The sequence below is a fragment of the Gopherus flavomarginatus genome, chromosome 2, assembly GCF_025201925.1.
Source record: "Gopherus flavomarginatus isolate rGopFla2 chromosome 2, rGopFla2.mat.asm, whole genome shotgun sequence".
NCBI classification, from domain to species: Eukaryota; Metazoa; Chordata; order Testudines; family Testudinidae; genus Gopherus; species Gopherus flavomarginatus.
Window position 1 is genome coordinate 14,766,623 of NC_066618.1, and position 14,663 is coordinate 14,781,285.

Consider the following 14,663-nt stretch of genomic DNA (forward strand, 5'->3'; position numbering starts at 1 on the left):
AGATCCATAAGACTGGTTTGCAGCTTGTGACCTTCAGGTTGCTTTCTTCCATATTTCCATTCATCTGGCACACAGAAAATGCTTAAATTTCCAGATGGGATAGTACAGTACACTACTGTATCAGCAGAGACCCTTTGAACTCTCTTTATAACCAAGAATGCAGTGTTCATCAAGGTCTTAACAGTAGTTGCTGCTCATATAAGAAATCAGTGTTAGATTCTATGACAGACAGAGCCTGTCTTCCCCAAGACAAATTTCAAACCATGTCTAGTCTTATTACTCAACTTCAAACAAATCTACAGATAATAGTAAGGACTTGTGTAAGTCTACTCAGACACCTGGTTTCCAGAAGGTTCACTGTTCTGAATACCAGAGTACACCTAGGCTGCATGCAGGGTTAGCTAAAATCAGTGTATGTGCCAAGTTGAGTCCTCAAGCTGATCTTTCCTCACTGAATTGGTGGAAAGATCTTATGACAGATGCATCACTTCTGGGATGAGGAATACATCTGGATCACATGACAAGTGGATTCTTGAGAAGACTCTTTTACATATAAACATATTGGAACTCAGCGGTTTACAAGGCCTGGAATTCTTACCTCTGATTAAGGATTGCCTACCCAAATTATAACCAGCAACATGACTCATCTTTTTTTTTAAAGAAAGAGGTTGGGGGGAAGGAAGCGTGATCCTCCTGCCTTATGCCAAGAGGTGGTTTGATTATGGATTGCTGCATTTGACACCAGATATCTCTAACAGCAGTTCACCTTCCAGGTCTGCTAACACTCTGGCAGATAATTTGAGCAGGCATTTCTCCTCAGATCATGACTGGACAAAGTTCCTTTGATTCCCAGAGTACTCGGAAAGATCAAGCAAGGCACAGCCAGTGTCATCTAGATAGCTCCCACCTGGCTACTATTACTAATTGTTTCTCCAAGACCTTTACTTCAAACAGCAAATGTGATATCCCAGACAATGGCAACATCCATTGTCCATCTCATTGCATGGCTAATGGATGGGTGTCTGTCATAAACAGATAGCTAAGGGTTACTGTCTCTTTCACCTGAAGCACCTGACCAGAGGACCAATCAGGAAACCGGATTTTTTCAACTTTGGGTGGAGGGAAGTTTGTGTCTGAGTCTTTGTTTTCTGGCTGCCTGCTTTCTCTGAGCTTTGGAGAAGTAGTTTCTACTTTCTAAACTTCTGTTTCTAAGGCCATGTCTACATCTAAAATTTTGCAGCGCTGGTTGTTACAGCTGTATTAGTACAGCTGTATAGGGCCAGCGCTGCAGAGTGGCCACACTTACAGCAACCAGCGCTGCAAGTGGTGTTAGATGTGGCCACACTGCAGCGCTGTTGGGCGGCTTCAAGGGCTTTCGGGGAACGCGAGAGCAAACCGGGAAAGGAGACCAGCTTCGCTGCGGTTTGCTCTCGCGTTCCCCGAACCACCCTGCAAACCGCAGGGAAGAAGACCTGCTTGCTCGGGGTTCGGGGAACGCGAGAGCAAACCGGGGAAGGAGACCAGCTTCGCCGCGGTTTGCTCTCGCGTTCCCCGAACCACCCTGCAAACCGCAGGGAAGAAGACCTGCTTGCTCGGGGTTCGGGGAACGCGAGAGCAAACCGGGGAAGGAGACAAGCTTCGCCGCGGTTTGCTCTCGCGTTCCCCGAACCACCCTGCAAACCGCAGGGAAGAAGACCTGCTTGCTCGGGGTTCGGGGAACGCGAGAGCAAGCCGGGGAAGGAGACCAGCTTGATTACCAGAGGCTTCCTCAGGTATGCTGGGATACATGCTTATTCCACGGAGGTCAAGAAAAGCGCTGGTAAGTGTCTATTCTTGATTACCAGCGCTGGATCACCAGCGCTGGATCCTCTACACCCGAGACAAAACAGGAGTACGGCCAGCGCTGCAAACAGGGAGTTGCAGCGCTGGTGGTGCCCTGCAGATGTGTACACCTCCTAAGTTGCAGCGCTGTAACTCCCTCACCAGCGCTGCAACTTTCTGATGTAGACAAGCCCTAAGTGTAAGGACAAAGAGATCAGATAGTAAGTTATATGGTTTCTTTTCTTTGGTATTTGCATGAATATAAGTGCTGGAGTGCTTTAATTTGTATTCTTTTTGAATAAGGCTGTTTATTCAATATTCTTTTAAGCAATTGACCCTGTATTTTGTCACCTTAATACAGAGAGACCATTTGTATGTATTTTTTCTTTCTTTTTTATATAAAGCTTTCTTTTAAGACCTGTTGGAGTTTTCTTTTCTGGGAATTTCAGGGAAATTGAGTCTGTACTCACCAGGGAATTGGTGGGAGGAAGAAATCAGGGGGAAATCTGTGTGTGTTGAATTTGCTAGCCTGATTTTGCATTCCCTCTGGGTGAAGAGGAAAGTGCTTTTTGTTTCCAGGACTGGGAACGGAGAGGGGGAGTCACTCTGTTTGGATTCACAGAGCTTGTGTCTGTGTATCTCTCCAGGAGCACCTGGAGGGGGGGGGAAGGGAAAAAGGATTATTTCCCTTTGTTGTGAGACTCAAGGGATTTGGGTCTTGGGGTCCCCAGGGAAGGTTTTTCAGGGGGACCAGAGTGCCCCAAAACACTCTAAATTTTTGGGTGGTGGCAGCAAGTACCAGGTCCAAGCTGGTAACTAAGCTTGGAGGTTTTCATGCTAACCCCCATATTTTGGACGCTAAGGTCCAAATCTGGGACTAAGGTTATGATATGAGTAGCAGCGGTTGGGATGATAGACAGAATCCAGAAGCCAGTAGGAATATTATATTTTTCTTTTCTCTGCTAAGGGCTTTTTAGCAGAGAGAAACAGTTGGTTTTAAAAGGGAACCAGAGAGAATTTTTTTTTCTGCTCTCTCTGGCAGTTTGTGGCTTGCATGTTAAGCAAGAAGCCATTAAGGTGCTATTAAGAGTCTTTTGTCACACAATAGCACTCCCATTGAGAGTCATACCAGCACTATATACATGCAAATAAAGTGGTTTTTCAGGTTTACTTAACCTTGAAGATTAGCTAAAGGCACTGTTGCTAGGCAGACTTCAGGAGGCAACAGAGAACCTGCAGTGCAGAAGATAAACACCGGAGGGCACCCCAACACAAGAAAACAGGAACCATGACTTCTAAGGCAAAAATTGAGGCCGAAAAACAAATCAAAGAAGCTGAACACAGGCGACAACTGGAAATAAAACAAAAAGAGATGGAGATGAAAGAAAGAGAAGAACAAATCAAACAGGCAGCACACAAAAGAAAACTAGAAGAAGAAGAGTTGGCCCACCGAAGGAAACAAGAAGAAGAAGAGGTGGCCCACCGAAGGAAGCAAGCAGAAGAAGAGTTGGCCCGCAGAAGGAAGCAAGAAGAAGAAGAGGCGGCCCACCGCCGAGACATGGAAAAACAACAAAAAGAAATGGAAAAACAACAAAAAGAGAATGAAGAGAAGGAAAAACAGAGAAAACATGAACTGGACTTGGCAAAAGCTGGGCTGCATGTGCCAGCCAACCCTAACAACCCGGCGCCAATTATTGCTCCACAGCACAGGAAATTTCCCACCTACAAGGCAGGTGATGACACCGAGGCCTTCTTGGAAAATTTTGAAAGAGCCTGTCTTGGGTACAACATCCCCGAAGACCAGTACATGGTAGAATTGAGGTCACAGCTCAGTGGACCTTTAGCAGAGGTGGCAGCTGAAATGCCTAAGCAGCAAATGAATGACTATAAACTTTTTCAAACCAAGGGCCAGATACAGAATGGGGATAACCCCAGATCATGCCCATCGGCGCTTCAGAACCCAAAAGTGGAAACCAGAGGTGTCATTTCCCAAACACGCCTACTACATTGCAAAAAACTATGAGGCCTGGATAACAGGAAACAACGTTCAAACCTTGGAAGAACTGCACCTCCTCATACAAATGGAGCAGTTCTTGGATGGTGTTCCTGAAGACATCACACGGTACATACAAGATGGAAAACCCAAAGATCTCGCTGAGGCGGGGGAGATTGGAGCCAAATGGATGGAACTGGCAGAAAGCAAGAAAGCTACTGTCAAGGGGAACGATTACCCCAGGGGGCACACAGACCATAAACCCTACAACCGAGGACAGCCAAAGACCCCACATACCACCCAAGTAAAGCCACAGACACCCTACTCTTCCACCTCACCAGTCTCCAGTAACTCACCTCGGCCCAGTGACCCATCAGATGGAAGATGCTTGAAGTGTAATGAACTGGGACATATCAAGGCCAACTGTCCCAAGAACACCATGCGAGTGCAATTCATTACACCACCATCACACCAAAGATCCCCAGGCCCAGATGCCTCTCAAATACCCTTGGAGCGAAGGGAAAATTTGAGAGTGGGCGGAAAGAAGGTTACTGCGTGGAGAGACACGGGGGCACAAGTGTCAGCTATCCACCAATCCTTCGTTGACCCCAAATTCATCAACCCAAAGGCCAAAGTTACAATTTACCCCTTCATGTCACAAGCTGTAGACTTGCCTACAGCTCAACTGCCTGTCCAGTACAAAGGCTGGTCAGGAATGTGGACTTTTGCAGTCTATGACAATTATCCTATCCCCATGCTACTGGGGGAAGACTTGGCCAACCAGGTGAGGCGGGCCAAGAGAGTGGGAATGGTTACACATAGCCAAACCAGGCAAGCTTCCAGACCCATTCCTGTTCCTGAGCCGTCCACAGAGGCCCCGTCTGTGTTACCAGAGACCCAGACAGAGGTAGTGGACCCGGATTCCATGCCTACCACTGAAACAGCCACAGCATCTCCAGTCCCAGGCCCGGAACTGGAACAGCAACCAGCACCAGCAAGTGCAACCACATCTTCAAACTCAACGCCAGAGGGCGCCAGCGAGCCAGAACTGGCAGAAGCAAAAGACAGCCATACCCAAAAGGCTCAGCCAGAGCCTGAAATACCCTCAGGTGCACCAGCGGAGAGCGGTTCACCAGCAACGGAAACAACCCCATCACCTACATTGCTTCCAGAGGGACCAAGCCCAAGTCCACAGTCTGAGGAAGAACTGGTGACCCCAGCCTCAAGGGAACAGTTCCAGGCTGAGCAGGAAGCAGATGACAGCCTTCAGAAAGCTTGGGCGGCGGCACGGAGCACCCCACCGCCTTTCAGCTCTTCTAATCGATCCCGGTTTGTTATAGACCAAGGACTTTTATACAAGGAAATTCTTTCTGGTGGACACCGGGAAGAATGGCAGCTGCAAAAACAGTTGGTGGTTCCAACTAAGTACCGGGGGAAGCTCTTAAGCTTAGCCCATGATCATCCCAGTGGCCATGCTGGGGTGAACAGAACCAAAGACAGATTGGGGAAGTCCTTCCATTGGGAGGGGATGGGCAAGGACGTTGCCAAGTATGTCCGGTCTTGTGAGGTATGCCAAAGAGTGGGAAAGCCTCAAGACCAGGTCAAGGCCCCTCTCCAGCCACTCCCCATAATTGAGGTCCCATTTCAGCGAGTAGCTGTGGATATTCTGGGCCCTTTCCCAAAAAAGACGCCCAGAGGAAAGCAGTACGTACTGACTTTAGTGGACTTTGCTACCCGATGGCCAGAAGCAGTAGCTCTAGGCAACACCAGGGCTAACACTGTGTGCCTGGCCCTAACAGACATCTTTGCCAGGGTAGGTTGGCCCTCCGACATCCTTACAGATTCAGGGTCTAATTTCTTGGCAGGGACCATGGAAAAACTGTGGGAAACTCATGGGGTGAATCACTTGGTTGCCACCCCGTACCACCATCAAACCAATGGCCTGGTGGAAAGGTTCAATGGAACTTTGGGGGCCATGATACGAAAATTCATCAACGAATTCTCCAATAATTGGGACCTAGTGTTGCAGCAGTTGCTGTTTGCCTACAGGGCTGTACCACATCCCAGTTTAGGGTTTTCACCATTTGAACTTGTGTATGGTCACGAGGTTAAGGGACCATTACAGCTGGTGAAGCAGCAATGGGAGGGGTTTACGCCTTCTCCAGGAACTAACATTCTGGACTTTGTAAGCAACCTACAAAGCACCCTCCAACACTCTTTAGCCCTTGCTAGAGATAACCTAAAGGATGCTCAGGAAGAGCAAAAGGCCTGGTATGACAGACATGCCAGAGAACGTTCCTTCAAGGTAGGAGACCAGGTTATGGTCTTGAAGGTGCAACAGGCCCATAAGATGGAAGCATCATGGGAAGGGCCATTCACGGTCCAAGAGCGCCTGGGAACTGTAAATTACCTCATAGCATTTCCCAATTCCTCACTAAAACCTAGAGTTTACCATGTTAATTCTCTCAAGCCTTTCTATTCCAGAGACTTACAGGTTTGTCAGTTTACAGTCCAGGGAGATGATGCTGAGTGGCCTGACGGTGTCTACTACGACGGGAAAAAAGACAGTGGCGTGGAAGAGGTGAACCTCTCAACCACCCTGGAACGTCTGCAGCGGCGACAAATCAAGGAGCTGTGCACTAGCTTCGCCCCATTGTTCTCAGCCACCCCAGGACGGACTGAACGGGCATACCACTCCATTGATACAGGTAATGCTCACCCAATCAGAACCCCACCCTACCGGGTGTCTCCTCATGCCCAAGCTGCTATAGAACGGGAGATCCAGAACATGCTACAGATGGGTATAATCCGCTCATCTACCAGTGCATGGGCATCTCCAGTGGTTCTGGTACCCAAACCAGATGGGGAAATACGCTTTTGCGTGGACTACCGTAAGCTAAATGCTGTAACTCGTCCGGACAACTATCCAATGCCACGTACCGATGAGCTATTGGAGAAGTTGGGACGTGCCCAGTTCATCTCTACAATAGACTTAACCAAGGGGTACTGGCAAGTACCGCTAGATGAACCTGCCAAGGAGAGGTCAGCATTCGTCACCCATGCGGGGGTGTATGAATTCAATGTCCTTCCTTTCGGCCTTCGAAATGCACCCGCCACCTTCCAGAGGCTGGTAGATGGTCTACTAGCTGGACTGGGAGAATTTGCAGTTGCCTACCTCGATGATGTGGACATTTTTTCAGACTCCTGGCCCGAACACCTACTACACCTGGAAAAGGTCTTTCAGCGCATCAGGCAGGCCAGACTAACTGTTAAGGCCAAAAAGTGTCAAATAGGCCAAAACAGAGTGACTTACCTGGGGCACCAGGTGGGTCGAGGAACCATAAACCCCCTACAGGCCAAAGTGGATGCTATCCAAAAGTGGCCTGTCCCAAGGTCCAAGAAGCAGGTCCAATCCTTCTTAGGCTTGGCCGGATACTACAGGCGATTTGTACCACACTACAGCCAAATCGCTGCCCCATTGACCGACCTGACCAAAAAGACCCAGCCAAATGCAGTTAAGTGGACTGATGAGTGTCAAAAGGCCTTTACCCAACTTAAGGCAACGCTCATGTCTGACCCTGTGCTCAGGGCCCCGGATTTTGACAAACCATTCCTAGTAACCACAGATGCATCTGAGCGTGGTATAGGAGCAGTGCTCATGCAGGAAGCAACAGATCACAACTTCCATCCTGTCATGTTTCTCAGCAAGAAACTGTCTGAGAGGGAAAGTCACTGGTCAGTCAGTGAAAAGGAATGCTATGCCATTGTGTACGCCCTGGAAAAGCTACGCCCATATGTTTGGGGACGGCGGTTCCAACTACAAACTGACCATGCTGCACTAAAGTGGCTTCATACTGCCAAGGGGAACAACAAGAAACTTCTTCGTTGGAGTTTAGCTCTCCAAGATTTTGATTTTGAAATTCAACACATCACAGGAGCTTCTAACAAAGTTGCTGATGCTCTCTCCCGTGAGAGTTTCTCAGAATTCAGTAGTTAAAAAGTGTTCTTAAAATGTAGAAGTCTGTTAGTTATATACTTAGTGGTATATGTAAAGGTGCATGTGTTGTAGTAATCTGTTTATTTTAAAGTTCTAAAAGGAAATCGCCGCCAGTGAGCTTCCCCACTGTCTGCAATTTGGGGGGCGTGTCATAAACAGATAGCTAAGGGTTACTGTCTCTTTCACCTGAAGCACCTGACCAGAGGACCAATCAGGAAACCGGATTTTTTCAACTTTGGGTGGAGGGAAGTTTGTGTCTGAGTCTTTGTTTTCTGGCTGCCTGCTTTCTCTGAGCTTTGGAGAAGTAGTTTCTACTTTCTAAACTTCTGTTTCTAAGTGTAAGGACAAAGAGATCAGATAGTAAGTTATATGGTTTCTTTTCTTTGGTATTTGCATGAATATAAGTGCTGGAGTGCTTTAATTTGTATTCTTTTTGAATAAGGCTGTTTATTCAATATTCTTTTAAGCAATTGACCCTGTATTTTGTCACCTTAATACAGAGAGACCATTTGTATGTATTTTTTCTTTCTTTTTTATATAAAGCTTTCTTTTAAGACCTGTTGGAGTTTTCTTTTCTGGGAAATTTCAGGGAAATTGAGTCTGTACTCACCAGGGAATTGGTGGGAGGAAGAAATCAGGGGGAAATCTGTGTGTGTTGAATTTGCTAGCCTGATTTTGCATTCCCTCTGGGTGAAGAGGAAAGTGCTTTTTGTTTCCAGGACTGGGAACGGAGAGGGGGAGTCACTCTGTTTGGATTCACAGAGCTTGTGTCTGTGTATCTCTCCAGGAGCACCTGGAGGGGGGGAAGGGAAAAAGGATTATTTCGCTTTGTTGTGAGACTCAAGGGATTTGGGTCTTGGGGTCCCCAGGGAAGGTTTTTCAGGGGGACCAGAGTGCCCCAAAACACTCTAAATTTTTGGGTGGTGGCAGCAAGTACCAGGTCCAAGCTGATAACTAAGCTTGGAGGTTTTCATGCTAACCCCCATATTTTGGACGCTAAGGTCCAAATCTGGGACTAAGGTTATGATAGTGTCAAATATAGAAAGATCTTTTTTTTCCAGATGTCCTGAACATTTTGATAAATAGTAGGAAAAATTCCACCAGAGAAACCTACAGTCCTAAGCAGAAAAGATTTACAACAGGGTACATATAGTACCAGTTATGCTCTGTTAACACAAAGATACCTATCTTGGGCTATTTACTGTCTCTAAGGAACTCTGGACTTTTGATTAGTTTTGATAAAGTACATGTGGCAGCCACCACTGCATATCACCCTCCTCTAGAAGACAGTAAAGTCTCATCCCACTCCTCTGTCTAAATTCCTCAGAGACCTAAGGTTTTTCTACCAGTAAAGAAACCTCCCATATCTCCCTAGAACCTTAATGAATTGCTTGCAAGTTTAGTGAACCCTCCATTCCAACCCCAAGCAACATGTAGCGATTACATCAGCTTGCAGAATTGGGAAGCTACAGGGACTCATGGCAGGATTTCCCTACTGATAAGGTGTATCTTAGGCCAGATCCCAAATTCCTTCCCAAGGTAGTTTTCAGAATTGCATTTAAATCAAATGATTCATCCATCTGTATTCTTTCCAAAACCACATTCTAACCAGGGAGAATCCAGATTACATACCCTGGATGTTAGCAGGTCCCTAGCCTTTTATTTGCAAAGGACAAAGTCCTTCAGAGCTTCCCCAAGGCAGTTTATATCATTTCCTGACACAATGAAGGCCAACCAATTCCTGCCCAGAGATTATCTCAATGAGTTTTGGGGTGAATTAGACTTTATTATGTTTTAGGTAGTTTATGCTGCTTGGGTGCAGGCAGCCTCTTCTGCATCCTTGCAAAGTACCCCCATTTTGGATCTGTCCAGCAGCTACTTGGGGTTTAGTACATACTTTTATCAAGCAACCTTCCCTAGCGGAAGCATCCATGTTGTTCACTTCTTTTGGAAGAGTTGTGCTGAAGTCTCAGTTTAGGTAGACTCCGAATACCCACCTATTCATATCATATCACTGCTTGGGAATTGTCAAAAAAGAATATATATAGGAAGAAACACTCAACGAAGAAAGGAGTTCTACTTGTACAGTAACTGGAGTTCTTCAAGATGTGTTGTCCATATAGATATTCTATGATCTGCCCTCCTTCCCCACTACTACAGAATCCTATTACATATGGATTCTGTGGTTGCAATGGAACTGTCAGGTGGGCGTGCACTGCCCTGGATGCCCCTCATACAGGATCACAAGGACATTCAGGGCAGATGTGCAGACCTAATGGCCAAAAGACTCCAATCTCCAGTGCATGGGATGCATGTGAACCAAGAGTGGAAAAATACACAGACACACACGCCTACCTACCTACCAGTTATTGTACAGGTAAATAAAAACATGTCAAATTTACCTTTTGTGTCTATGTGCCCTTGCCAATATTTATCTCACTGGATATTTATTGTGTCATATTAATCTAGGAGGTACATGTTAAAAAGTATTTTGAATATATTATGCTTTCATTTTTCTTGTAGAAAATGTTTTGAAGAAGAATGGCACCAAGGATGCCTTATTGTGTGGCAACAGCTCAGATGCTGGGTAAGTGCAGTTAACTTTTCTTGGTTCTGAACTTTTTTCTTTGCTTCAGTACTTTTAGCTTAGCTCAGCCCACCAGTGACTAATGTGAAGATCAAATTTGAAGTTCCTAAAGACAACAGTAATAGGAACAAGGATAATACAAATATAACAAATAAGAAGACAGTTTAATGAATGACAGGGGATAGAGTTCGAGTCCATGGTTTCTATACTCAGATCTAAATTCTTCCTAGGCCTTCTGGCAGATGTTCTTGCAATTACTTTAACTTTTTTCTCAGAAATGTATTTAATACACTTCCATTTAGTGAATTAAATTTCAAAAGAATGAGAGGTGGAGATGGAAGTAGTGTTAACTTAGTGTTTTCTACTAGGGATGGGTGCATCATTTCAGAAAAAAATGAAATTTAACCCAAATCTGTTCCTACCCCAAGGGTGTAGAAGGAGAGGACTGACAAATAGATTGGGGAGGCTCAACTGCACTTTCTCTCCTCTACCCAGGACATCAGACAGGATTTAAAGGGTCAGAGACAAGATATAGAGACTTTTTGTCTCTTGATAATGCAAGAAACTCCAGCCCCCTCACAAATTTCAACCCTGCAGGAATGAGGCAGAGTATCTTCCCTTTCATTCACCATAAGAGAAGGAGGAGAAGTGAGGATGCCAGGGAGAAGGGAAGAACTTGTAGGGGATGTGGGCAGATGTAGGGGCAGAATTGATGGGATACAGTAGATGTGGAGTTGTGAGGGCACACTGATCTAGGGTCTGGTTGTGGGCTGTAGGGCTGATCTGATGCTGGAGCTGGAGGACAGGCAGAATTGATGTGTCAATGAGATGTGGGAACTTTGAGGACAGGATTAATTTAATACAGGCATAGAAATATAAATCTGGATGGGCCTCCATCCCTCCATGCTGAGGCAGTACCAAGCAAACCTTGATTATCCCTGACAGGTGTTTGTCCAGCCTAGCCGTAAAAACCACCAATGATGGGGATTCCACAGCCTCCCTTGATGCAACCTATTCCAGTACTTTACTATCCTTACAGTTTGCATTTTTTTCTTATATCTAACCTAAATCTCCCTTGCTGTATTACCCCCAAAATCAGACTCCAGGCACCCTCACCATGGCCTGCCTACATCAGTAACCCACTTATCAATTTGCTGGTTTGGTAGGTGGCAGGGGGTGGTCCGCCCTAGAGGAATTGCCGGGGTTTTACTAAGGGTTTCTCTCTGGCCTTTAGAGAACTCCCTAGGGTAGACTAACTCTGTTGACCCTTGGAAGGACACAGATACAGCCTTCTGATTGAAGGATTGACAATCAGGCAGTAATTCTTCAAAAAACAAAATAATCTTAATTTAATATACCAACATTCCCTGATACAATAAACCTTAAAAAAATATTTCAAGAAACAAAATACAAATCCCATTAGCACACGTATGTATATCAAAGTACCCAATACTGGAATACAAAACAGTTGGAAATAGCTTTTAAGTGGTTACATTCTACATGTAGTGATCAATCACATGTAGAATGCTGACAGCATGTTCTTACCTAAAACATTAGAATTGTATACATAGTAACAAACATACATACACAACATCCAGCTTTATCATCTCTGGCATACACACTCATATGTCTTGGTTCCTTATACTATGGTCATCATGCTTACTTCTCTATAGTTTTCTTTCCCTCAAATCTGACTACAGTCCTTTTGCTCTGTCACGACTTCTCAGCTGTCACTGCTGCCACAGCTCTTCCTTTTACAGTGATTTCAGCTCTCTTCTGATCTTCTTTCTTCCTCTTCTGTTTCTCCAGAATCCCCAGTCGACAACACTTAGTCGTTTAGTAGGTTCTAGTCTCAAGATCAGGCCCAATGTTGTTATAATTACTGTTAAATTGGGAACCCCGATGTGCACAGCTACAACACTTACACTTAGAAAAACCTTGAATTTGCAATAGTTTCATTAGCACAGTTAGCAAAATCACAAACACTCCACTGAGGAAGGTAAATAGAGAGAATACAGAATGAGATCTGAGCATCCATAAATTCACACCATCTCTTGCAAAAACACCTGAAGAGTTAGTCATCCTCATCATGATTGTTATCCTCTGATCTCCCAAGGCACATAGGCTCGGAAACAGCTTTTATAATATGTTACACTGATGCAACTCTGCCTATTGCATATTCAGTCAGCCTCTGACTAGTTCAGAGTCTAAAGATAACCTTAGTTCACGGTGTAAAAGGCAAAAAGTAGGGATAGGTCCTCTAAACAGTTACTCCAGCACCAATTCTCCCAATGATTTCAATCAGGCTATGCACGTGTAACTCAGCAGAATTGGGGCTGTGTTTAAGACAAGATCCACTAAAAGAAGCAGAGGAAATGTTAACTTAAAATGAGAAATAATACTATCTATATACAAAACAATATTTAACATATTTGTGTGTACGTGTGTTTTTGTATTTCTCTCTCTGCCCTTCCACTCTACGGCCCTCTTTCCCAACAAAATATTGTAAGGGTGTGGAGGATATTTGCTTAGCATGGGTTAGTGTTTGCAGGTCCCACAGAAGAAGTTGTAGTATAACTGAGTGTACAATCTGAGTTGTAGTATAACTGAGTGTATAATCTGAGTTTTCACAGGAACTGAAGCGATTTACCTTTAAATTTGGACGTTTTAAGTTTTCATCACTTTTATTAATCATCTGTAGCTCCTGTCCACCTCAATATGTATGTCTCAAAGTTGGGGGAAATCCTGATTTTGGCTACACAAGTTTTGATACATTTGGCTGGGCCTTTCTTTCCTTGTTCCGCCTAATGACACAAGATTACTGGGAGCGTCTCTATCAACAGGTATCAGATTTACTTAATTCAAATATTAAATAAAGCAGTAATGTGGTTGGATAAATATATAAAGTATTTAAAGTAAAAAGAGAGGAAAAGAAGTCTAAAATGAAATGATGGGCACAAGTCACAGAATAAGTGACTATACTGTGCACATCCATATGATGAGAGTACTACAGCTAACTCATGATACAAAGCTTCTACTTTTTTCAATAAATAATTTTTACAAGGAAATTAAACTTCATGAAAAACACTTAATAGCTTGTTGTCTGATGGGTCAGTAAGTACAAAGCAGAAGATTTTACTAGCCTGGAGGAAAGATTCAAAACAGGCTACATATATATCCCCAAAAAGGGAGACCACAAGGGACTGGGAGTGGTAACATAATACAAAGCTTTGCACCTCTGAATCTGACTAAAACTCTTCCTATTTGATGGCTGTTTGGCAAGAGCGTAGCCTCTTTGTACTTTGGTGTTTGCGAGACTTCCTGCAAGAGAACAACAAAATGCTTCCACAGCCCTTTAAACTAACCCTAATGCGCTGCAATCCCAGAGAGTGTAGTGCAGCAGAAGGGAACTGAGATGTCACCGTGCACTGCTCCAATAGTACAACAGAGCCTTCCCCTCAGATGTGCAGCATTCTTTCTGTTTACCCAAACTGAGCTCTACTGGCCACCATCAGGAAGGTCATTAGGGCTCATTGAGGGTGGTATAGGAAGTGGGAAAGGAAGCCCAAATAGGCTGTGGGGGTTTAAAGGGTTTTTTTAAAGCATTTTATTCAGGAATATGGAAATGTAACCAAGGTTTTTAAAAATACCTTAAAATAATATTTACTACTTTCATATAATGCTTTACATCTTCAGTGTGCTCTTCAATATTAATTAATCTAATTAGACATTAAATGTCATTTCAGTCTTCTTACTGTAGTGTGTACTTTGTGCTTACAGACTCTCAGAGCTTCTGGGAAGATCTACATGCTCTTTTTTATGCTGGTCATCTTTGTGGGCTCATTTTATCTGATCAACTTGATCCTGGCTGTAGTGACTATGGCATACGAAGAGCAGAACAAAGCTACTATTGCTGAAACTGAGGCAAAGGAAAGGAGGTTTCAGGAAGCCATGAAACTGTTGAAAAAAGAGCAAGAGGTCCATAAACTATTCCCTTGTTAATGTTTGGCACTCTCCATTTACAATATATAACATTCGTAGCGGAATTATCAATCCCTCCTTATCTTTGTGTGTGTATAAACAACGACACCATGATCTCTGATGAGAACAGGTGCCGGCTACTATCTTATTCAAAGTTATCAGAGTGCTTTCTAGAGCAAATAGAAACAATTCCTCACTCATAAATATTATGTGTGAGTAGTGAATAGAAAAGTGTAAGTAGTGAGCATAAAAATGCAACATTAGTTCATGGTTACTGTAAGCAA

General features: G+C 44.4%; 1 protein-coding gene across 1 annotated transcript in view; it reads left to right on the forward strand.

The window, feature by feature from the left end:
* LOC127045481 (sodium channel protein type 5 subunit alpha-like) overlaps positions 1 to 14,663 on the forward strand; it is a 117,750-nt gene that overhangs the window by 16,170 nt on the left and 86,917 nt on the right. The window contains exons 7-9 of the mRNA XM_050941524.1: positions 10,335 to 10,398; positions 13,100 to 13,241; positions 14,179 to 14,376. Coding sequence (XP_050797481.1) covers positions 10,335 to 10,398; positions 13,100 to 13,241; positions 14,179 to 14,376 — 404 coding nt within the window. The remainder of the gene's footprint in view (positions 1 to 10,334; positions 10,399 to 13,099; positions 13,242 to 14,178; positions 14,377 to 14,663) is intronic.